At 30.7% G+C, this 27,052-nt stretch overlaps 1 protein-coding gene across 1 annotated transcript in view; it reads left to right on the forward strand.

The window, feature by feature from the left end:
- The first annotated feature begins 5,259 nt into the window (after positions 1-5,259).
- The window catches only part of CASK (peripheral plasma membrane protein CASK), a 139,968-nt gene continuing 118,175 nt past the window's right edge, over positions 5,260-27,052 (forward strand). Inside the window, exons 1-6 of the mRNA XM_080167664.1 lie at positions 5,260-5,329; positions 7,209-7,284; positions 7,851-7,924; positions 11,479-11,514; positions 15,773-15,833; positions 20,258-20,326. Of these exons, the coding sequence (XP_080023790.1) occupies positions 7,273-7,284; positions 7,851-7,924; positions 11,479-11,514; positions 15,773-15,833; positions 20,258-20,326 (252 nt within the window). The 5' untranslated portion in view covers positions 5,260-5,329; positions 7,209-7,272. The remainder of the gene's footprint in view (positions 5,330-7,208; positions 7,285-7,850; positions 7,925-11,478; positions 11,515-15,772; positions 15,834-20,257; positions 20,327-27,052) is intronic.

Below are 27,052 nucleotides of genomic sequence, written 5' to 3' on the forward strand. Positions count from 1 at the left end.
TTAAATTTCTAGGCCTTTGTTTGAAAAACAAGTAGATTTTTAAAGCCTTTCTGTTCTGATTTCAAAAGAATTTTGAGGCATTATCAACATTAGAATTCATTAAGTTGTTATGAGGTTGTTTATTTGTAGATAAAGGGGCAGCTAACTTAATTGTTGAATTAAATTTGCTTTTAGAATTATCTAAGATGTTTCCTCTGATTTCTAAATTTCTGTTTCTTTTAAATTTTTTGTTGTCTATAGATTAAGTTATCCTTGCTTAAAATTAATTTCCCCTTATTTTCTTGATAGTAATTTAGTGTATACTACATATACATAGTATGAAGTGTTTTATATTGTTAAAGTAATTAGAATTACATACAATAAAATAAGTAGATTTATTATTGGTTTAATCGTAATTTTTATCTCAAGTGATTATAAAAGATCATAATGAATTAGATACAAAGCGAGTTTGAGAGTTGCTACGATAAATTAGATTTACTCGTTTAATAAGCACTTTGAACTCAACAAAGCGTTTGAATATCTATTTTATAAATCACATTAATTTATTTCCTGATTCTGCTCATTTTTCAATGTAATAATAGTTATTTCTCGTATCGTTTTATAAATGGCTTTCCGCGGATATATAATGTACAATTATTTAAATGTGCCGAAGGCACCGGCTAAAAAAAACTGGTTTTAATCTTATGATTGTACATTTTTATAATCGTATAAAGCTGGATATAATACGATGCTAGACATAGTTTTTTAGACAAAGTATGGATGAGAACCGGTTCCTATCCACCGGATTCGAATAAATACGAGAAAATCTGTTAAAATGTTTATATGAAAAGAATTAAATCAATTCTTTGTAAAAAAATCTCTTAGATACGTAAATAAAACATACATACATACTTTAGGATGAATTCAAGCAAAACAATTAAACATTATGTTAAACGTAAATTTTTCACTTTTTAATTATGTATCCGCAGTCAACTGTGTTTTAAGTTCATGGAAACTAATAAACTGTTCTTTTTTTACTATTGATAAAATATATTGCATTGTACTTTTTAATGAAAAGGTTTCTAAGTTGATTATTCTGTGTAGTAATCATAGGAATGTACATGTAAAGGAGGGGGGGGGTAATGGGGCGATTACCCCCCATTTAAAATTTACCCCTACCCTGGGGGTGCCGTTGGCACCCCTAACCATTTAGGAGGGGGTATTTACCCCCCCCCCCCTCCAAACAATTTTGGGGGGGTAAATACCCCCCCCCCCCAAAGATAAAAAATCACTAATAAAAAATTTTTTTTTGGCATTTGTAACTCATAAAGTTAAAAAATCCCCAAATCAGCCAAAAAACCCACTGTGGGGGGGGGGGGGGGGTTCTATAACACAATCTGATCTTTTGAACAAGTTGGGTGCTATCTATCCCTATATTTTTTCGGATTGGAAGGGGTAGGGGTGGTGTAGGTGAGGATTTTTTTCGGATAAAGGGAGGAGGGGGTTAACTCGTGAAACCCACCTTGACACACCCATCTTGAGTTACTTATTAAGGGGTAACATTTTTGGTTTATTTTTGCATCCCCCACCCCCAGTCAAAATCTTATTTACGCCCTTGATAGTAATGTAAATAAAGAATGCATAGTCTCACAAATAATGGATATGTAATAGGTTTATCTATAAAATTACTCATACACACACTCACCCATACACAGAAACTCAGACATACACATACACACACACACACACACACACACACATGATGTATATTGAATATATATTTCTATTACTTAAGTAAAAGACATTAATATATTCTTATCTCTTACTGACATCTAAAAGAACAAATATTCTAAAAAATTATACCAATGCATTTATTATTATTTGGATCTTACACTATATTATCGTGTATCGTAATAAAGTGAAACTCGTAGCTGACTAAAATATCGACGTAAATTCTAGCCAATTTATATACCTATTTTTTTGTTTCGATGCCAGCCCTCGGCCCCACCACTCGTAACAATTTTCTGAGAACTCCATTGAATAACGCAGCTATAAAAAGAAAGAAGAATCGCAAATTCTATTGCATTAATAGAGCCATGTTTGTTAAGTGTGTCAAGAAATCACTCTACCCCAAAAATAAAAAAAAGCCACTCTACTAATAGAAATGAAAACCATAGATCTGCCAGCACACAGCAGTTTGATGTGAAATTAATTTTGATGGCAAATTTTGGTTCTATTGTTCTACCTCTCTGGTGTAAATAGGGATGGAGGTGACATTGGACTGTAAATTACACATGTACCCAAAGTTTTATAGCAACATTATCTTGTTTGTTGGCCCAAAAACTTTGGGTACTTTTATGAATAGTGATTATTGGGTTCCAAACTAATAGTGTCTAATCTTCTAATTTATCTAGAGAATGGCTAGATGTACATCAAATTATCATCCATTGTCTTATCCCTTAAGATCCCTGGGTTTAAATTACCTCCCCTACATATTACCATTAAATATGATGAGCTGAATTTGAATTTCTGAATTTATACACAGTTTACTCGGTGTTTCCTCATCCTATCTCAATATTTACTACTTGCTAAAAAAGCTTCAAACTTTCAAAATTTAGAATGTATAAACGATTTATACATTCAAATTTTAATTTTTAAAATTTAGAGTTTTTTGGAAGTTTAAAGCTTTTTTAGCTAGTAGTAAATATTGAGATAGGATGAGGAAACACCGAGGAAACTGTGTACACATTCGGAAATTGAAATTCAGTTCATCTTAAATATTCCACTGATAAGCGTGGCTCAAAAACATTAAAAAATCAAAATTGAAATCTTAAATTGAAATAAAAAAATCTAAATAAAGTTTCGCTACTACCCTTTAATAAGCCTATAGGATATCAAAAAAGTCTACACTTTCTTGTTCCGTTATGGGCGGTTTTTGTACAACCATAATTTCTTAAAATTAAATGAGATTTATAATGAAAATACTAGCTGAAAATTAAAATTCATCTATTATTACTTTATAACACTTTACTGATCTCAATTAGCTTATTTCTTTCCCTTTTTTATACATGTTTTTGTTTTGTTTTAATATTTTAAAACTTACATGAATTAATATAAAAAAGTTTTTCTCTATTCTAGAAAGTAAAGCCACCCTAATATACATATTATATTTTACATTTGAAACAATTTATTTCAGAGCATAGCCACGGGTTATAATAATATGCTAGTATAACTCACAACATACAGAGGAAAAGAGAGAGAGAGCACAATCTCAAATATTAAATAGAGGATTCATCATACATCTATCTATCTATTCTTCAGTTGACAACAATTTAGGTTTAATTTCACAGTAGTACAATTAATATGATGGTTATGAATTTTAGCAGCGCAACAAACTTATAATTCTCACGTCCGACGTCCGTTACTCTGTACATTATTAGGTTTTAGTAGAAATGAGAGGTATTGTCTATTATACAAATTAAACTTGTACATACTAAATGTATACTAAATTCTTTTTAAAAGCGAAGCTTTTCTATAATTAGGGTCGGTCCGTCCGTCCGTCCGTACGTCCGTCCGAGATAGATAGCCTTTATTCATTAATTTAGGCATGTTAGAATTGTCCTATCGATTTCAAACTTTGCATGATGATTCCTGTAGTAGTTGGGCACGATTTAGAAAGCGTAGAAACTCTATAATCATTACCGGAATGTCCGTACGTTCATTTTAAACATGTCGATTTTTCTACTTTTTTTAACAACAAATTTTTAAGTGATCTAATTATCCGTTTGATTTGATTTTTGGTATATTGATTCCTGGGACAACAAAGAACAATATTATAAGCGAAGCAACTCTATAATCAAGTCCTAAAGATGTAAGTATGTCCATAAACATTATCATGTATCAAGCATTTTTTCAACAAATATACTTAAATTTTGCTTCGACTCTTCTTATTATTCAATTCAGACACTATACAAGTGTTAATGTCCGTTTGTCCTACCGTTTCAGTGCTTCGCTTTTATGGATGTTGTCAACCTTGTTCTGTCTGTTTTTTAAATGCTCTAATTATGCATTTTTAACGTGAGTGAAAAATAAGCACATGCATCATTAAGAATTAATCTTTAAATTTTTATTTAAAGTTTACAAAAACGAAAAACGAATGGTATAATGTAAAGAAAGTGACTAAAAAAAGGTAGGGGAAGAAAGTCACTAAAAAATCAGCCACATGACGTCACAAAACAGAGGGATTATGCATCTCCTTTTTTTAGGGGTTTTCTTTTTCACTTTTCCTCTAATCTCCATCATTTTTATGACGTCACGTGGCTGATCTATGAGTGACTTTCTCCCCCTACCTTTTTTTAGTCATGTCTTAACTGTTTAGTCCCCTTTCTTTATATTATACCATACTAAAAGCTGTAATAATATATACATTGGTGTTTGAAATAAGTAAATAGATATTTGAAATAGAAGCTGCACTACTAAAAAGGTTTAAATGTAACAAGATATTCTACTTTTGTTGTATTCAGGGAGTGAAAGGACATTGGAAGATTAATTAATCATATGACCCGCACCTAACCTAGTCATAGTTTTACTAGCTAGCAACATAAAAATGCGGGGGAAGATTAATTAAACTGTCATTGCCCTCCCCCTGCATTCCTGGTTGTATCTACTACTACTGTGAATTTATATTTTAGAAGAGGAATCTTATTTCACTCAACTTCGCACTCAAAGCTCAACTCAAACCAACAGAAAAAAAATTATATTCACAAACTAAAAAAAATCGCAGAAATTTTTGCAGTGAAAATACAACCTTTGTAGAAGGATAAAAGTGAGATTTCAGTGAATTTTGCCAGTGATTTCAATAGTATGCTTTGTGATTAATTGATTGATTGATTGAAGTTATCTTGGCTTGTATAGTTGAGATAGTGACGCGATTTTTTCAGCCTTTGCAGGGAATAATACAAATAAGTCGTTACAGATACCCAGCTGTCGGGGAATGTACGCATATTTGAGAAGTACATGGGGAAATAACCACTTTAGTATTGCTTCTAAAAGTTGAACTAATATTTGGTTTTTAAAATATTTTTTTTTGAGCATTAAAATTTTTTTTATAGAAAGTTTGTAAAACTCGAGAAAAATCCGTATGTACAAAATTGTACTCTTAATTTGCCTATCATCACTGTAGAACAATATTTCATAATTTCTTTCTTTTGAATGATTTTCTTTAAATTCCTCCCCTTTTCCAACCTATTGTATTTTTACTTATTTGTATTGATTGATGATAGCCATTGAAACTGGAGGGGCCTGGTTACCCAACATTGTTGGGTGAACAACCGTCAACGTGTATGACAAGGTGAGCATAATAAAAAGAAAGAGAAGCATCGCTACTATTAATTTTGTCTGTACATCTCTCAGAAACCTTTACTTTAAAATTTAACATACAGGTCAAGTTTAGCTAAGCACATTATTCCAGCTACGCCTCTTATGAACGTTGCCATCTTTGTTAAACCCCTTATTATTAGTTTATATGTGTACAAAGTTTCAAATGTTTTCATTTATTTTACCTTAGGTTTAGATTTTGCATTTAAAATATATCAAAATCATGCTTCCCTTCCAACAAAAATGATGATTTATTATCATTAAAGCAAACATCACAAATTTGAGTTTTTTGTTTGATTTTTTGCAAAAGTTTCTGCTAATTTAACAAAGCTTTTCAACAAGGTTCGGCAGCCAAAGTTGAATATAGCCGCTAGTTTTAGTTAAATGCAAATACTGCCAGCCGCCAGATAATTCGTATTAGTTATAAAACATTAAAAAAGTTTTTTTAACGGATTTTTATCAACCAACAGCTTTAGTTTCCCAGAATTTTGCTTATCAGCGTAGCCGCGCTTTTAAAATAATCCGCATCAGCCGAAATTGAAAAAGTCTGTAGCCGAGCCTTATTGCCCCTTTATATTCTTTATTCTAAATGTTTTATTCATAAAATGAGAGTTAGGGTGGAATAGATTGATTGATAGGTAAATACTATCAGAGAGTGAGAGAGAGTTATTGATAAGAAAAAAAGTAAAAAGTAAAAATATTTTTTTTTATTATATTTTTCTTAGCTCTTTAATCAAATTTTTGAAAATGATAAATTCTAAATATTATAAAATGATTGTCAAGAATCTAAGTTATTGTGAATTTTTTCCACTGCATTTTTATATTTTAACCTGGGACAGGAACAAAACAAAAGACAATAAATCTTGCTAAAAATTTTTATGTTACAAGTTCTGTAAATTTATTTACCAAACGTCAAAAAAGGAACACATCTTTAACTGCAACTTTAAAAAAAATTTAACTCCATATGATTCCATCTTTGTTTTATAGTAATAGAGATAAGACAACAAAAGAAAAACTATTTTCCATTAAACTTTAATCTTAATTGATGTTTCTTTATTATTATACTAGCAGCTTCGCCCCTAGCCTCTAGGGGCTGTGCCCCAAGAGTTGATAAAAAAAAGAATTAAGGCAAAATTAGTAAAAGGACCAGGGAAATCTTCAGCAAAAAAAAAGGACGAAGGAAATGTTCTGCAAAAAAAGGACTAAGGAAATGTTCCAAGGAAAGCTTCAGACGGACGGACGGACGGACAGACAGACATCAAGCTACTTTGTATTATAGATTAACTAAAATGACTGAAATTTTCAAAGTACCAAATTCTATATTAAAAGTTTAAGAGCTTACAGATTTAAGATTTTTTGTGTAGAAGCTCTACATATATCTAAAGAAGAGATAGGTAGGATTAAAAATGTCTGATATATGATGTATGGGTTAGAGTATAAGGAATGAGTAGGGAAAACAAGTAGATATATCTTAGGTAAATCAATTTAATTACATTAATACTTTTTTTCTTGTTGTTTTCCTCATAAATTCTGATAAGTACATTTTCAGTATGTAATTAAAATTGTTAAAAATCATCTGAAAAGAACTGGTTCTGAGCCATACTGAAAAACATGTATCATAACGTATTGTAGACAATTTTCCACGAATTCTAAAATCAACCAATCAAAATTTGTATATTAAAATTTGAAAAAATATAAATAACATTGTAATATACTTTTCCTTTATCATTTTTTTTCACAAAAACCTTTGTTAGAAAACTTTTAGTTATGTACATAATAAATTTTAATTTGAAGGAGTTTTGATTTTAGTTTGATTATTTAATTAGGGTCCCATTTGAGTTATTTGTGTTTAGTTACTCGTGTATGTAAACCCTGACAAAGGTAAACCCTGCGGGCAAAGGACTCCGGCTATGTTGAATGGGTATTCAGGTATATACCTAAACCCAGGGCTCGGCAGCCGCGCGCCAGCCGCGACGAAGTCTCAAATTTAAACAACCGTGAGGCTGCTTTAAAATCTTTTTTTACATTAGGGATTGGCATATTTGTGTTAAGACTTCTGGCTGTTTTTTAAATTGTAAAAAGTTGGATTTCCCTGAGGCTTACAGGCGGCTGACCTGCGGCTGCCGAGCCCTGCTAATAGCTTATATTATCAATTTTTTCCAAAGCTCTAGGGAAAGGAAAACAGACTCTTGGCCTAGAAGCTACTTTATAGTCATTTTAGTTTTGAACATAGTTATTTTATTTTCAATTGTTTTGATTTGTTTAATTTAAACAAGTCAAGGAAGACAATATCCATAACTAGTAAACTCCTGTATATAAATTAGGAAATTTTACCATAAAATATTTGAGTACAAATATAGAATTAATTTACTCCAAAACTGTTAACTCTGTCCTTCATATTACTCCTTTGTTTGTCTCTTTTCTCCTGCCAAGTCATTTATTGTAGAGTAGCTCCGCTACAAAAATCTTTTTTAATATAATTTTTCTTTTTTTAGGAGGATCCTCGATCGTGGGACTGCTGTTCCGATAAGGAAGCCAGCTGTGTTACCACGCTAGTTCAAGTTGCAAGGTATGTACATACAGTACAGATAGTATAGATAAGGAAACCAGATGTGTTACCACGCTAGTTCAAGTTGCAAGGTATGTACATACAGTACAGATAGTATAGAAAAGAAAGACAGCTGTGTTACCACGCGCCGCTAGTTCAAGTTGCAAGGTATGTACATACAGTACAGATAGTATAAATAAGGAAGACAGCTGTGTTACCACTCTAATTCAAGTTGCAAGGTATGTACATACAGTACAGATAGTATAGATAAGGAAGACAGCTGTGTTACCACGCTAGTTCAAGTCGCAAGGTATGTACATACAGTACATATAGTATAGATAAGGAAGCCAGCTGTGTTACCACGCTAGTTCAAGTTGCAAGGTATGTACATACAGTACAGATAGTATAGATAAGGAAGCCAGCTGTGTTACCACGCTAGTTCAAGTTGCAAGGTATGTACTGTACATACAGTACAGATAGTATAGATAAGGAAGCCAGCTGTGTTACCACGCTAGTTCAAGTTGCAAGGTATGTACATACAGTACAGATAGTATAGTGTGTTACCACGCTAGTTGAACAAGGATGACAACATCAATAAAAGCAAAGCACTGAAACGGTAGGACAAACGGACATGAACACTTATATAGTGTCAGAACTGAATAATCAGAATATATACAAGATAATGTTTATGAACATACTTACATATTTAGGACTTGAATATAGAGTTGCTTCGCTTATAACATTATACTTTGTTGCCCCAGGAATCAATATATCAAAAATCAGATCAATCGGATGATTAGATCACATAAAAATTTGTTTTTATAAAAGTAAAAAAATCAACATGTTTAAAATGGACGTACGGAAATTTTGGTAATAATTATAGAGTTGCTACGCTTTCTAAATCGTACCTAAAAACTAAAGGAATCACCATGCAAAATTTGAAATCGATAGGACAATTCTAACAGGCCTAAATTAACGAAAAAAGCTATCCGTTACGGACGGACGGACGGACGAACCGACCCTAATTATAGAAAAGCTTCGCCTTTAAAAAGGGTACATTTGGTAAAGAGAAAATGGGATAACTTACTATTAAAACATCATGAAAGTCCAAAAGTCTTAAATAAAACCTTTAATGCTAAGGCATAAAATTTGTAAATAAATAAGTGTAACATGTAACTATACTATTAAAAAAATACATATAAAAACTTTTGGGTCATGGAAAGCAAAGAAAGTTGCGGGTTTCATCGCATTTTCACGGTAGCTTTTAAAAGGTTATTTTAGGTTGTTATGGAAAAGTTAATGTTTGCCTTGCAGGGTTAGAAAATAGGCCCTCCAGGGTTAGAGCCCCCGCAGGGTCTAGAAATTTGGAGAAAAAATATTGTGAAAATACGACGAAACCAGAAACTTTGTTTTCTTTCCATGATCCAAACTTTTTATTTGATATTATATTAGCAACCGATAATTTTACAAAATAAGAAATGTTTTACATACAAACAAACAGTAAGGGTAGAGTCAAGGCACCCTTTTACATTTCTTCAAGTAAAATTATTTATATTATAAGAAACAATTTTGGAGGCCGAGGGTATGAGTAGTAGAGTACTGAAAGACAATAAAAAAATCTTTGTAAGGGTGGTTAAATTTATGGGGATAAAATTAGGTCATTCATCCCCCCCCCTCCCCCCAATAATTATAAGTTTTACAATTTATTCTGAACATATTTATAGATACGAAGTAAGGAATATCTAAATAGACAGTAATTTTAGCAAGTTTTAGGAAATATGTGTATTTAAAAGGAGATTCTTTTTTTATTTCATCTCTCAAATTTCATTGTCGAGCAAAAAAAAATTACCCATAATTTAAAAAGAACCCAGAAATTAAGTGGGGTGGTCATTTTCTATGGGTGTTAATTGGTACCTTAGGCTTAATTGTTAGGTCATATTTGGTACTGGGAAGCCCGGCAGGGTTAATCCTCATTAAGAGGGGGGGGGGGGGGGGGTTCTTTGTTCTCAAGGCACTTTAAGTGAAAAAACAATTTCAAAAAGAAAGGAAAACTATTTTCTAAAAGAAAAAAAAATATATGGGTTAAAGCTTGTAATGCAAAAAAGATATTATCAAGTGATCTGTTGATATCAGATGAAATATATTTTTAATTCATATAATACTTTAACATATTTTGGCTTGGAAAATGTTGTATCTAATTGAGATCCTAGTTAAATGTAAAGGAATAACAATTAAATGATAAAAAATAGTATCCTTTTATGAAACTACATGCTTATAAAAAAGGAAAAATGCATATATCTATACCTAGAGGTGCATTAACGCAGTTTATATTTCTTTTTATAGCCAATAGATACTACATAAATATAATATAAAATTCCCATCCGGTTATATTGCTTTTTTTTCATGGCAAGAATATTTATATTCTTTTCGTTTACTATTGATAAAATTTTAAGCACAGTACTTTTTAAGTATGAAAATTGTCATATTTTTCTTTTTCTATAAATGAAAAGCAGAGATTGATGTAATATCAATTCAATATTAGTTATTTATAGTATTATAGACAGCTTTCCATAAATAGTAAAATGAATAATTATAAAATAATATCCGAGATATCTATAATACAAAGTTACACGATGTCTGTGTGTCTGTTTGTTTGTTTGTAGCAAAGGATCTCGCTAACCGCTGAACCGATCGGGTTCTCCTTTACAGGGTAGCTTCTCATAGGTCCCAGGAAGGTTTTTACTATTTTCTTGGGGGGGGGGGGGGGGGGTGGGACACCCCCAAACCCCCAAAAAATTAAAAATTCCCCTCCAAGAAATTTTTTTTCTTCTTCTTAAAACTAAAATTAAAATAGTGGGATCGACTACCCCCCCCCCAAAAAAAAATCCCCCCCTCCCAAAATTTTTTTTATAAAATTTTTCTTTTAAATCTAAAATACGAAAAATTGGTTTGATTAAACCTCTTGGGGCAAAGCCCCTTGAGGCTAGGGGCGAAGCCGCTAGTTAAAAGAAAAAGTAAGACGCAACTAGATACCATGTACAGTTATGACTTCTAGACAAAGGTAATGTAATCAAAGGGTTGGTTGTCTGGAATATTTGGGATGTTAGTGCCTTGGGATCTTTACGCTGTTATTCACATTCACTAGAGGCATAATTTAAAACACAAAGGGCCAATTTTTTAAAATTTTCTTAGGCTACCGTAGTAGTTAGGGGGGATCCTATAAATTTCTGCAGCGTTGCGGAGCCATTTGATTTTGGTGCGGCTCCGGCTCCGGCTCTGGCTCCGACCTAAAATCAAGAAAAACTCGATAAATGGACTTGAAAAACTTAACAAAACAGAGTTACCAAATTATAATTTATAAAAAATCTCTTTATTTATCTAGTCCGGAGCCGTAGCCGTTTTTTAACGAAAACTACGGCTCCAGCTCCAGCAAAATATGGCGGCTCCACGGCCTCCGGCTCCGGCTTAGGCTCCGCAACACTGCATTTCTGAATATCTATGTATGGTTAGTCTTCCAACTAATCTAACCTAGGAAATTTTATTAGATTTTGCCTAATCTTTGTTTTTATTTTCAGGGTGGCTAAAGAAAAAGCAATCAAGCTGGCACCGAGGTAGGCTTATTATAGAGTAGCATTGCTACTTTTTTTTATTTAATTTGTCCTTTTTTAGTTTTTCCTTTTTTTATTGGTTTAGAAGCTTTATGAAAAGAAATTATTATTAGAAAGTTGTTTGTTTATTTAGGTTAATGTCTCATAAACTGCTTGACCGTTCGGTACACAATTGTTAAATAAGTTATTATCAATTCAGGGCAGGTTTTAAGTTATTTTGCAAGGGAATACATCACAATGCACTCTACGAAATATGCCCCTTAGACCGCAAGCCAACCCCTAACAAAAATATCTTCTAAACAAAAAAACCTTTTTAATATTATTCATTCACTTACGGTATATATAACAACTAGCTACTGCGCCCCTAGCATCTATCCAAAGATATATGGAATGGCAAATGAATACCTTATATCCAGGCTTTTTTTTTGTAAAATAAATAGACTAAAAACATACCAGGACCTATAAAAAACTTCATTGTAAAGGAGGACCATATCGGTTTAATGGTTAGCAAGATCCTTCGCTACAGACAAAAAAGTTTACTTACTTTATATAATAGGATACATATTTATAACGAATATCAAGTCTATGGCAATATAATTTTTCTTTAGATAAAAAATATATCTGCTTATTATTCTTTTTACCAATATCCAATACTTATTTTAGTAAATCAAACTTTTTCCCTCCAAAAGTTTTTTATTTGTATAAGAAATATTTAATCATCTATTCATTATATTTTATTTTGCTTAGATTCAGGTTGACAGGAATATTACAATTAACAATGAATTAATCTTCCTATATTTAAGAACAAGCGGATTAAAAAAAATTCCCTTAAATGAAAATGTCTGGGGGTGAGTAGTAGTACCCTCCCCTAAAATAGTTAAAAACCTTTCCAGGACCCTTGAAAAGCTACATTATAAAGGAGAACCACATCGGCACGTTTTTGCGATTTCTCTTGGGAGGGTGTTAGTACCCTCCCCCAAAATAGTTTTGAACCTTCTCAAATAGTTATAAACCTTCCCAGGACCTATGAGAAGCTACATTGTAAAGAAGAACCATATTGGTTCAGCGGGTAGCAAGACCCTTCGCGCGGTATAGACAGACAGACACAGATCTGTTTACTACTATGTCTGGGCTAACTTTTGTAATTGATAATATTTTGGGAAAAGTAAGGGTGTAGCTTAATTTATTTGCCATTGTCCTCCACCTCCCTGGTTAGACAAGTTAGGGTAGATAAATTTGCAGGGATCTAAAGGGATAAGATAATTGCTGATTAATTGATGTACGTCCCCAATGATGCTACACAAAACTCCCCTTCTGTAGATGATAATTAAGGGGTTTATATTTGAACACTCAATTTAATTAACAAACAAATAAAAAATTAAAAAGCAGTACCCAAAGAATGAAAACCTTTTAAAACTTTGGGGACTAGTGTAACAAGGAGGTACAAAGGGACAATCTAATTCAAAATCAAAATATGTACTTCGTGTGTGAGTGGGAGATGTTTTGAGAATGATATGGAGAGAATATTATTATCTAACTTTTTATAAATAATTCTTTTCAAAACCATCCACATAGAAAATTTGTGTGAAATAGAGTAGACAAGTTTTAGTTTTTAAACGAGAGAGAGAGAGAGGGAAAGAGAACGTGTTTTGAGCGAGCCCTGACTTTTTAAGCATTTCAAAATGGTTGGGGGAAAGAGATGATCACCTACTTTTTTTTATTAGGGTATATCCAAATTAATATTTGCCTATTTGCAACATTTAGTCCCATAATTGAAACATACTATTCTAGGATAATCAATTGTGTTTTATTAACGGTTACCGTATAACAGTTTATTATAAACGTTTTTCTAGTTCTAAGTTTATTCTTCGCTTATTAAGACAATGATTGTCCTTGTTATTTGTTTCTTTTTCTGGTTGCAATAAGCCATGAAATAAGATAAGCACTATATGCGAACTTTCTTTATAATTTCCTAAGAAAAAATATAAAAACAGGATTTTGTTTCTTGTATCAAAGACAAGTTAGAGAAAGAGTGTTCTAAAAAATTCATTTCACTAAGTAATTATATATCAGCAAAAACACAATTAAGGGTGTTGTTGGGAGGGGACTTTAGACTTTTAATTACACTGGTAACCAAAGTTTTATAAAATCTGTATCAACTTTGTTAGCTAAAAAACTTTAAAATCTCACTGAATTTTGATAGTTTGTTCCCAAACTAGTAGTGTCCAAACATTTCAACGAAAAATTTATATCTACAGAAGGATTAATTTAGTCTACCATCCTTCGGGATGCACATACATTTATCGTCCATAGTCTCATCCCTTAAGATCTCTGAATTTGTTAGGAAATAATCTACGTAATTTACATCCCTTTCTGTCCCTCGATTTGAAAGCTAAAAAAATGGAAAATTCTCAATTTAAGAACTGGAGATTGTATTTACATAGGTCATTGTCCTATCCATGATTTAAAAAAAGAATATTTCAAATATACTTAAATGGCCTTATTTCAACTTTAAATCTCCTTGGTATTTGAATCTTTGAATGTGGGAAAACAAGGATGAAAATATCCAAAAATAGCACAAAAAATATAATATAATGAAGAAAGTGAATTATAGAGCAGATATACAGACATAAAAAATAAACATATACCTAGATAGTACAAAATCACAAAACCTTTTTGCATATAATTTGTAGTGGTCTTTTGTAGCATGACCGACGGACCAGCGGACCAATATAAATTATATGCTGGATGCTGAATTGGTCTAAGGAATCTTCACAAAAAATTTCTAGCCCTCTATCTTGAATAGACCTAATGGTATCTTACAGAGAGGCGGACGGAAATTTTAAATTTTAAAGTAACTTCGCTACTTAAATAGGGTTTTAGGGTTGGGGGGAATTGGGGGGGGGGGGATAACTGTTGCCCCCAGGGGGGTTCAAACAGATATTCCTGAGATAAAACTTGGTGGGCTTCAATTAAAACTTGGCGCATTTTCTTTCCTTGAAAAGCGAATAAAGTTTTGTCAAAAAAGTTGGGTTATGCAAGAAGATTAAACAAATTTAGAAGAACATGGGGGAAAGATTTCATTCAAAATGTTTTGGAATAACTTTTTATACTTTTTGCAGGAATAGTCCCTTTCGTGACATCGCCCCTTAAGGGGCGGTTTGTCGTATATTTAAAATGGCTTTTTATGGGTTAGGTTATATTGGGTTAGGTGATTGCCCCACAGGGTTAGGTAATTGGCCCCGCAGGGGCTAGAAATAGGAGAAAACCATACGAAGAAAAGCCCCTTAAAGTGCGATGTCACGAAAGGGACTATCCCCCTTTTTGCTCTTGTTTATGCAAAGCAAGAAATGTCTAAATGTTTTTCATTCAAAAGTTGAAAATTATTTTAACAAGTACAATCATGGAAAACATTAATTTAATAACAAGGATGATTATGTCCAATACTAACGAAGTGGTTAGAAAGAATATGCTTGAAATATGAGCATACATGTTAAAGAGATAGAAAATAAACTAATCATGGAGAAAAATGTACAAAGTAGCATTACAGAGATAATATAAGACAGATAGAAGGAAGAACAGACAGACAGACCACTTACAGAGTAACTTCACTACAAAAAAGTTTTGTCTTTAGTTTTTAAATATTAATGATTCTGAGAAATATATTTAAAAATAGATATTAAATGCTATGCTAAAGTCTAACTGCATAAATTAAATAATAAGATGTTTTTAAGGTTTTAACGGACAAACATCCCAATAATGATAAACAAAATTAAACCCTTGTAGATTAAAATTATCGGTTGAAAATCTACAACCTAGTTTGAACTAACCGAGCAAGAGTGAATAAACGTTTTCAATCCAATTAATGAGAAAGGGATTTTTAAGAACTTTGGGTACCAGAATAATTTCTAGTCCAATGTCCCCCCTTCCTTTTTCATGTTAAGTTAGTGTCTTTCTATTATATAAAGTAGTAAGCTTTTTTTGTCTGTAGCGAAGGATCTCGCTAACCGCTGAACCAATTTAATTCTCTTTTACTGTAAAGCTTCCTATAGGTCCAGATAAGGTTTTATGAAAACTATTTTGGGGGAGGATATAGCCACCCTCCATACAAATAATGATCCCCGCCCAAAAATATCTTTTTTATTCGATTTTTCTCTATAAGACCTGAAATAGTTTTGTACATGCTAGTATATTTTGAAAGTAGTAAAACTATAAATAAATGCTGAAAACAAAGTTTTTTTTATAATTCTTCCATTTGTAGGTTTGATTTGTCGTCAGAGATGTCGGAAGACGAGGAAATTTTGTTTGATGATATATACGAGGTAAAATAGATAGATAGATTGTAAAATAGATAAATAGATAATACAGTAGATAAGTAGATAGTAACATAAATAGATATCTAGGTGCTTCCACATAAAGTGCATATTGAGAACTGGTAACCCCTCCCCCTAATTTTCAAATAGATTGATCATAATAAGGGGAGTGGAAGGGTATATTTTCCTCAATGTGGGGCATTGACCCTGCTGTGTTCTAACCCTGTGGAGCTACCAAGTACCCTATATGACCTAAATTAGCCCGGCCGAATGTAATAAACAAAAGTTTGTTTATTTCCAAATTCCATAAACTGAGTGAGATCTATATTTCAGAGAAGCTTTACTTAGCACCCAGGATTGATTGATTAGGTTTATCTTTAACCTTCTTAGTCCCCCTTCTATTACAGAAATCCCTAAAGATAGGGACAAGACCTTAAAATCAAAATGAATTAAAAACTACTATTAATATTTTTAAAAAAATTAAGTTAATATACAAATTTATAATAACTTTTTCTCTTTTTTTACTTATACTTCTGTTCATCAGTTATTTTACAACTTTATTTGAAAATCTTTGAAAGAGACAATTGACATAATTTTCATCGCTCTGGTATTATGAAAGCAATTTGGATCAAGACCATAATTTGAGGAGGTTCTTCTTTAAAATTTATTGAAATACTTCAGCTGAGGGGCTATATCAGTGCGAAAATTGAGAAAAATATAAAAATAAAGGTAATTGTTCTATAATCAATAGATTCAATTCCCTGAGTTTGAAAAAAATTTAAAATCTGACAAAAAAACACCAAAGATAAAGTGGGCAAAGACTTCATAGCACTGATGTCAAGCCTTTTTGTATTAAATTGCAGAAAGAGGCTTTGCAAGCAGTTGTTTAACTGCTTGTCTAAATTATATATAAAAAAAAATAATTCATCATATTTTGTACTTGATCTTGCAATGGAATGATAAACACTCTTGTTTATTTGCCAGTCTGTCCAAACCAATTCCGGTGGCGGTTCATCCCAAGTTTTTTTTTCAAAATGGTGTTTAATCATTGTTGTTGAATAGTTATTATCTTAATATATTTTTAATTTGTCCTTTTAGAAAAAATGTATTTTAGTTAACCCTTTTATAAAAGTTTGCAGCTTTTAATGCATTAAAGATGTTTTGGAACATTTTTTCATCCAGTTATATTTATATTTGATTGCGCGCACGCGCGTTTGTGTGCTCAGGTATGGTCGATGTATTGACATTACATTGCATTACATCCCCTATGATGATAAGCAAAATTACCTCTTCTGTTTGGACACTCAACCAAATCAACCAATCAAAATACATTAAAAGTCTCCAAGGTTATAAAGTTAACGAATAGGAAAATATTCTTATACTTCTCATTAAAATTTTTAAAATAAGAAACTAAAAATTTAGTACACTTTTGCATTAGTAAAATGTTGTCGATATATTCAGTTTTTTAGAACAATTGCTGAAACATATTTTTCCAATTTTTCCAACATTAAAATAGTTTGTAAAGTATCGGGTTAACTGAAATAGTTAGCTTGGTCAACTTGTACCATCAACTACAATAATCAACAATGTTTTTTAAAAGTGAAGCTTTTCTATAATTAGGGTCGGTCCGTCCGTCCGTCCGTCACGGATAGCTATTTTCGTTAATTTAGGCATGTTATAATTGTCCTATCCATTTCAAATTTTGCATGGTGATTCCGTTAGTAGTTAGGGACGATGTATAAAGCGTAGCAACTCTATAATCATTACCAAAATGTCCGTACGTCCATTTTAAACATGTTGATTTTTTTACTTTTTTAACAACAAATTTTTATGTGATCTAATCATCCCATTGATCTGATTTTTGGTATAGTGATTCCTGGGACAACAAAGTATAATGTTTTAAGCGAAACAACTCTATAATTATGTCCTAAAAGTGTTAGTATGTCCATAAACATCATTTTGTATAAAGCAGTTTTTCAACAAATTTACTTACAATTTTGCTTCGACTCTTATACATTTATATTCTGATTATTCAGTTCTGACACTATATAGGTGTTAATGTCCGTTTGTCCTACCTTTTCAGTGCTTCGCTTTATGGATGTTGTCATCCTTGTTTCTTTAGTTTTCTGTAGTTAGATACTTGAATTTAATAATGTGTAATGGGAGATGATCTGTTAAATCTTAAATCATATCATAGAAATACAAATTTAAAGATTCATTTATTGTGAGTTAAAATCATCTAACTCCGAAGTGCTAGCAGTTGCTGCGGCCTTAGCATCTGGGGATCTACTCTGCACTTTAAAAAGAACTTTAGTTGTAAAAGAAAAAGTTACAACCTTCACTGTAAAGGAGATCCATATCAGTTTAGCGGTTAGCTGGTTTCTATGCTACACTGTCAGACATGCAATACATATAGACAGACAACGTGTCACTTTTATAGTTAAAGAATAAAGGTTTTTTTGTCTGTCCATTAGGATTTAGCTAACCACTGAATTGATTCTATTCTCAAATTTATAGCAGCTTAATGTTAGTCCTGGGATGGTTTTAAGTTATTTTTTGTCTCATCCCTTCAAGTTTGAATACAATAGCCCTAATAATTAGTGCGGCGCCACTAGTAGTACATAAACCAAGATCTATATAATATATTCTTAATAGAGCTCTCCTAATACACAATAGTGCATTAATTTATCCAACTGTTTCTATGTTCAGTGGAAAATTGTTGAACATTGAAAAAGTTTTGAGCTTAGGAAAGTCTATTACATATTGTACAAATGTTATTACCACAAAAGCAATAAAAAGTCAATTAAATAAACTAAAATACTTTAAAATTTATAAACTTTTTGTCAATTTTACAAAAAGTAAATTAGAATTTTTATATAAGTAGGCATTTAGTAATAATAACATAAAGTAGGATTTTTAAATGTTCAGTCATTTGACTTTAAATGAATCTATATACATATCTACTATACCTAAATGATTTACTACAAAAACCACTCGTTAGAAAACTTTAAGACATATTTTAAAAGAAAACAATCAATAAACTTTTTTACTTCCAAAAAACCAAAACCAATGGATTAATGATAAGATAATCCCCCCCAACCCCAAAAAATATGCTACAAAAGGCAGAAAACTTTGGGGAGAAGATTCATTTTAAGTTAAATGTCCCGGCCCTCTCATTATCTGATTTTGAAATGTCCATGCATTTTTTTTCTAGTGGCTGCAGCCTAAAATAAGATTCATGTTTTCTGGTGTAAGTAATGAGAAAGATATTACAGTTCTATGATGCTTCATCACTCAAAGTTTTTTTTTTCTTTTACTGCAGAGCTTGTATGTTATATACTCTGTTTTATTATTAAATACTCTATAATATATTACATAATATCTAAGGAAAGGTATGAAAGCGGTTGCATACGGCGATCCATAGAAAAAATTACTAATATATGATAAAATTATAAAAATTCACTTTGTTTTAGATATTTAAAGAAAATGTATTACACGGGGTCCCTTAATGGGACCCTAACAAAAGTTAATTAGCTGCTGAATTTCTTTGACTATGTTTTTATCTAAATGGAGGTAAAAAAAGGATTTTCTTAAACATTTAGCTTAAATACCTTTTAAATACAAGTAGCTAAGATAACTAGTTCTTTCTGAGATAAAAGGAAAGGTTTTAGACGATTTAAAAATTATATGGAAAGTGTTAAGGATATGTTGATTTTAATTTTTCATATTCTCTAAAAAGAAGCTTACAAAATGACAATGTAGGTCTTCATGCGGCTATAACACATTTCAATACACGATAACACTTTATAAAGCCAATCTTGCTTATTGTCTAAATTAAGAACAGTAAAGTGTAATACAGTCTAAACTGCGTAAAAATGTTAACAACTTTCTCTGCCGGATAGATAAAATAACGGACTGAAATAAGATATAAATATGTATAGTAGCTGTGCTACTAAAAATCAATTTACCTATCCTGTAGCCCAGACTACTACTGGCTAACATGATCTGTAAAGTTTGTTGAGGAAGTTTAAAAAAGTTGTGAAGGGGGGTGATTAATAATTCATTACACAGTTAGTTGTGAGGTTTCTACTATCTAGCATGCAAAGACAATTATGTCCATAAGTTGCGATGCAAAAACAAACTATCAACGTGTTATATGGTAAGCATAATGATAATCTAATTACAATTAAATTAGATAATAGAAAGCTACAAAGACAAAGAGCACAAAAAAATGCTGTGATTCAGAAAAAAATTTGCCCTAAAATCTCCAGAGGCCAATTTGAAACTTTTTAGAATAGAGAACTCGATCGATAATGCAGTTAGTGGTATCTAATCAAACAAACAAAAAACTTGACTACTTTACAAAATAACATTTAAAATGATTTGTGTATTAAAAAAACAAAACAATTATAATAATTTTCATCTAATTTTAGGTACATGAGATAATAGGGAAGGGTCCCTTTAGCGTAGTCAGAAGATGCGTTCACAGACATACAAACCAGGTAAATTATTGAGTAGCGATGCTACTCTATAACTTGAGTTAATCGATTCTAACCAAATTGTTTTGCACAATTAATAGCATAATGAACAGCTATCTCATAAATGCTGGGATTTTAAGGGATAAGACAACGGACGATAAATGAATGTACATCCCCGTTGTTGATAAACAAAATTACCCCATTTAAAGAATATTAAAAGAGTAGAATTAGAATCTTTGGTGGAAGTTTTCAGCCCATAATCAGTTCAAAACATTTGAAAAAATAATTTTCAAAAAAAGAAGAATTCTAAATGTTTCTTACCCAGGGGTTATGTGTCCTTAATACTAATTTACATAACTCAGAGTGAAAACTCCAGTGATATAAACATTGTTAAGGCCGGACGTCTAAGGTGCCTATTTGTTGGCCCCTCGAAAAAGAAAGGAAACCCACAAACAAACCCCCCAGATTATATTTCTACTTATATGAAACTAGTTTCAACCTCCCAACTGTTAAGCAAGACCTGTCGGAAGTAAAGAAACTGTTCTAAACTTATTGTCGTCCTTTCATTTGATTACAAAATAGATTAGTAAAGTTTACACAAAACTTTAAACAAATAAGTCAAAGGTTATTTACTAAAAAGTTATAAAAGAAAGCGTTTTCACTGAAAGGGGCTATCAAGCACAGAATCCCCTCCACATTCTATTTTTGAAAAAATTTAAATAAGGAGGAGGAATTGTTTTATTTTATGTCTAACTCCCACGGGGAGCCATAATTCAGTGAGGGTAATCTGTATCCCATACAACATCACCAATGGTAAAACAATAAGATACAAAAAACTACCCAATACCCTTTGATATTAAACTTTTTCAAAAATAACGGGGGGGGGGGGGGTTATGTGCTTAACTAAGGATATTTAATGAAATTACCTGCTGTTTAAAGATAACTATATATTCCAGGGAGGGATGAGACATTGGAAAATAAATTTAATTAGTGTCCAAAGTTCTATAACCACGTTATCTTAGTTGTTGACTTATGACCTTTTGGTACTTTTATTAAATTTTGATTGATTGGTTAAAAATTAGTATTTCATCAATTCATCATCCATTGTAATTTTTATTCGTTATATTTTCTAATTATGAAAATGAAAACACAATTTTTAATTTATGTAAAAAATGTTGTTTGAACAGGATTAAAAATAAGGCTTCAATATAATATTAAATTTTTATAGAACAAGCTTATTAATAAAAATCAGTTTTTTCCTAGATGTAAAATATGTATAACAAGAATGACAACATTAATAAGTAGCGAAGCACAAAAAATTATAGATAAGAACACGGACAAGGAGATTTAAAGAGCATTTATTGATATCAATATTAAAATTTTTGAGATAAAATCACGAAACCTCTCTCATATATTTTTATGGTTTTTATTTTTTATATTGTATGATGACTGACATACAGTCAAAGTAAATTACATACTGGATGCTCAGAACAAAGGGAAATTTAATTTGGATATTATCATCTACAAAATTTTTGAAAAGATGTGAAGAAATATGTGAAAAATAAAAAAAAATTTTACTTGTTCTTTCATATAGAGATTTAAAAACTATGGGAAATTTTATTTTGATACCCTTATACAAAAACCTTGAAAATTGGACCAAAAACACCAAGGATATGGATAAAATGTTAAAATAGCCTAAAACATGCTAATAAGATGTCCCACCGCCATGTATGTTAACTGATTCAAAATTGTAATCTTTGAGATACATTTCTATAGTAAAATTGATATAATTTCTTAGGTCTACAACAGGCAATACAATGTTTGAAGATCACAAAACATGAAACATGTTCCATTTTATTTATTTAAAAAAGTTTTAATTTTAATATCAAATTTATTAGGAGTATAATAATTATAAAACACTTTCAATTGACCCGTATATAAAAATTATCTAAATTCAGTCTTTTTAAAAATTTTTAATTTCTACACATTTACTTTTAATTTGTATAATCTATATTCAGACTTAGACAGTTTTTGTATTTATGTTAGAGGTAATTATCAGTACTGTAACAAAAAATACATCTTTGACATTTGAGGAAACAATTTAAAAGAAAATAATACATCAAAATATTTAGAATGTGTCTTCTTTGGATTTTTTGATTATTTTAATATCAAGGGTACACATGTGTTCAGCATCTTCTCTTTTACAGTCTTGATTAACTTCACTTGAAACTGAAGTTGAACTATCTTCACAAGCCTTCTTAAAGGCAAAATCTATGAATGTAACACCAAATTGTATACATATTATTTCTACAATAAGAAGTAAAGATGAAAAACCTAAAACTGCATCAATGACATATTTTATTTTAAACACTAACTCAAGAGCTTTTGGATCATTACAAATTATATGTAGCTTTCGGAAAATATTTATCTTGTTATTATTTAAATAAATGGCAGCTGTAGACATAATTAAAGAATGTACTAATTGCATTTGCCTGTAAAATTGATATTCAGATATTTTAGTACAGTTTCTATAGCAGGAAGAAATATAATTTGGAAAACATATTAGCATATGAGATTCAAACTTTATTGGAAATTTGCAAATCATGTTCAATAGTTTGGGGACAAGTATGCTTCAAAATAAATAGATTGAAATGCCAATATAAAAAGTATTTTTGTTTAAGAATGAATACTTAACGAAAAAATTGAATAAAAACATCAAGAAAAAAAACATAGGATAATAACTGAATTGCTCACTAAGGAAGAATCTGAATAAATCTAAAAATGTAGGATCTTTGCCTAAAATATTTCTTAAATTGAAGTTGGTTACACCAACTGATACAGATATTGCTGATACAGTAATGCTTAAAATTGGAATGATTAAATCCATTGAAATTGTACTTTGGCTCCAAATATTGAATGCTACATTTTGTTGGAGAATTAGTTGATGATATGATCCCCAGATTAGTTCTGAAATCTAAAATAAAATATAATTTAGAATGTTTATTATTTATGATTAATATTATTAAATCTATGATTGGTAATAATATTAACACACTTTTATAAAAAGTAATAAAAAAAGAAAACAAAAACCTTTAGCTTCCAATATTTTTCTTTAAGAGCAGGATCTTGATTATTTAATACAAGATAACCCAGGTAGGGAATGCAAAACTTATCAAATTATTTATAATCAAATTATTGTTATTTAAAAGTGCTTAAAGTCTAATAGAAAATAAGCTTAGAATTTACAATATTATTGCATTATCAAAGATGCTAAGATTAATCTTATATTCAAAGTATATTGTAAATACTAATATTTATAATACATCATTTTATAAGTATGCCTTAAATAAAAACCGGTTGTAATCCTGCTGATATTTATTGGCTTTCAAGCTGTACAAAAAATGATAAATTTTAGTATCAGGATTTGTTTAATTCTAAATGTACTTAAATTTATGTCATAGAAAAACAAATCAAATTCTATGCAATGCAATACAATATCATTGTTTTTTTTTATTTACATTTAATTTGCATTAATTGTTATAAAATTTGATTAAATATGCCTGATTAAAAGTTGCTGTTAAATGTTCTTTGACAATCCATCTTTTTGTTGAACTTGTTATTACTTCAGATAAACTTGTAAGTATTGGAAACATCATTATCAAAACTAAAATATTTTGAGGTTAAAAATGTCCATAATTAAACTACAGTATGTTATAATTTAAAGTAACAAAAGAAATATTTAATTTAACCAAAGAAGATAAAGTATAGAATAGAAAACCTCAAATTTATCTTGGAAAATTGAAGAAAAGTTGCACTTGCGCAGTAAAGACAATGATACCAAAGTAAAATTCAAAGTGAGTGGTTGGACAAAACTAAAATAATTTAATTTCTATCAAAATCTGATAAATAATGTTAAATATTAGTTATATCTCCATGCCATACATTTCATTGTTAAGATAAAGAATCAGTATTTAAATCTTGATTGTAATGTTAGAAGGTGCTCTATGATCCTTTCATATAGTAGTGTCTAACGCAGGAAGACACCACCAATACACACCTCCTATGGAAGTAAAAGAAGCAATATTTGCTTGGTCATTTTAGACAATGATGTAATAATGTCTGTAGATGTAAACTATATAATTTTGATTTTGATAATTATGACTGACCACAGTTATACTTGTTAAGGCTCAGTGTTAAGGGTCCCCCCCCCCCCTCCACCTCAAGTTCTTGTATGTTATAGCCACTAGTATGTATTAAAGGACGCCTGCAAGAAATACCACGCTTTAACTGCTGAAAGACTGCCACAAGTAGACCCAATACCCCAAATTTAAAGCCTTCAGCTTTAATAACAAAAAAGTTCTAGGCATTTCAAAATAGCATTTTATGTACAATGAAACTTTTGAAAGAGTTCCAATGCTTATAAAAGAAAAAACAATATAAAATTACGTCGCCTAGACACAAAATTATGACTTTATCTTTGTCAGAAACTTAGATTGCTGGTAACTGATTACATTTTTACAATAAAAACACCACATCTCATAGTCAAAATCCATGAAAAAAATTCGATTTAAATTGCATTTTTAAACGAAAATCAAAGGGAAACAAAGGGGGAAACTAAGACAAGCTCAGCTGTGATTGGTTGCTTAGCTGATTCAGCCTTCTGATTGGCTACAGTACACTCAGTACAACGCAAGTTAAACTTAATTTTTTTTAATGATTTTGACTAAAAAAATGGGTATTTTTATTGTAAAAATATAACTAGTTACTGGTTGCCTAAATTTATGACAAAAATAAGCTTATAATTTTGTTTCTAGGCCACATAGTTTAATTTCAAAATTTCTAACAATAGCACTGCAATTCTTTCAAAATTTCCATTGTACATAAAATGTCATTTTAAAATGCCTAGAACGTTTTAGTTATAGAAGCTGAAGGCTTCAAATTTGGGGTATTGGGTCTACTTGTGGCAGTCTTTCAGCAGTTAAAGCGTGGTATTTCTTGCAGGCTTCCTTTAATAAGCTACAAATTTTGACTATGAAAAGGAGTGTTTTTATTTAAAAATGTATTTAGTTACAGGCAACCTAACTTTCTGCCAAAATTAAGCGTATAACTTTATATCTAGACAACGTTATTTAAAATTAGAATTCCTAACATGAGCAATAAAATTTTTTTAATTTTCATGTACCTAAATTGTCAATTTGATTTGCCTATAACTTTTTTTTTGTTTTTGAAGCTGAGGGCTTCAAATTTTGGGTATTGGGTTATTTGTGGCAGTCTTCCAGCAGTTAATAGTTAAGAGTTATTAGTTAATTTCTATCAACAGTAAGTTGATTGAATTAAAACATTACTTTTGTTCCGTTAAATAAAAACACACTGTGTAAACATTCTGTATGCACAAATAATCTTTACCTGATAATTTAAAAATACAGCCTATATCTTCTTCCTGGGAATTATAACAATCTCTTATCTCTTTAACACGTGTAAAATTGTCATATTTGTAGTACATATCCAAAGTAAAGTTAATATCTGTTCCTATATCTACTATAGGAAGTGCCACGTTCATAATTACCTTCACCAAATATTGGAATCTTTCCATTTTAAATCTAAAATGTTAACATAAAAAAATTATTATCAAATGGGGCCCACAGTAAAGTTCATTGACCTATATACAATTTGGAAAATGTATACAATAGATCTGCTTTTACCCCCACCTTCCCTTTATAACAAATTTAACCTTTCTGAACCAAAAAATGGGTAAAAGCTTTTAAATTTAACAAATCTTAACATTTTTGACATTTTTACACCAAAATATTAAATTTACTTTTCCCAATACTACTAATTTTAATTAGGAACAATTAGATGAAAAAAGAACAGTGACAAAAAATACATCTAATGTTTAACAACATCCAAAACAAAGTTAAAAATTCTGTAAGCTGTTTTAAATGAAGTTATAGAGTTGCTAAGATTTGTACATTTGTCCTAACTGTTACAGAAATCATAATGCCAAGTTGAAAATCATAGGATAATTCTAACATGCATACATTTATGATAATAACTATTCGCTACTTAAGGACGGACGTACGAAGAAACTGACCCTAAATGTTTAAAAACAATAAAAAAAACTATATCCAACTATTCGAAACCAACTGAAATACCAAGCGTTTTTCTTTCAACTGACTAAATTTAAAGTCTAGACCGTCTACAGACAAAAACAGAATTTCTGATGTACTGAATTTTAGTTTCCGAAAGTGTACCTAGCTTCCGCGTCCTATCTTAATATTCACTACTAGCTAAAAAAGCTTCAAACTTCCAAAAAAATCTAAATTTGAAAAACTTAAATTTTGAAATTATAATGTATAAATCGTGTATAAATATTATACATTACATCGCTTTTACCTTTAAAAGGAGTAGCTGAAAATAGCGTTTGCAGTAATTGGGTTATCTGCTGTACAACTTTGGAAATTAGGGAAGAAATAGACAATCCATTTTCAGCACATCGAATTTTTGGGTTGCGCGCTTATTTTAGGTGGTTCTAAAAGTTCAAGTCATATGTATTCTTTTGTGATGTACTTTAATACAAGACTCTAGGATTTGTACACATACATATGTTGGAAACAGGATGAATACGGTACGTTTTATTCAAATTATTATTATTATTTCAAAATATTCGAATATTATATCATAAATCTATATCTATACATTAAACTAAAGTAAAAGTCTTTCTGGTAATTGTTTGGTAGATTATGGTAAGGG

Source organism: Acartia tonsa, chromosome 7 (assembly GCF_053477335.1).
Source record: "Acartia tonsa isolate MP-2025a chromosome 7, ASM5347733v1, whole genome shotgun sequence".
In the NCBI taxonomy this organism is placed as follows: Eukaryota; Metazoa; Arthropoda; class Copepoda; order Calanoida; family Acartiidae; genus Acartia; species Acartia tonsa.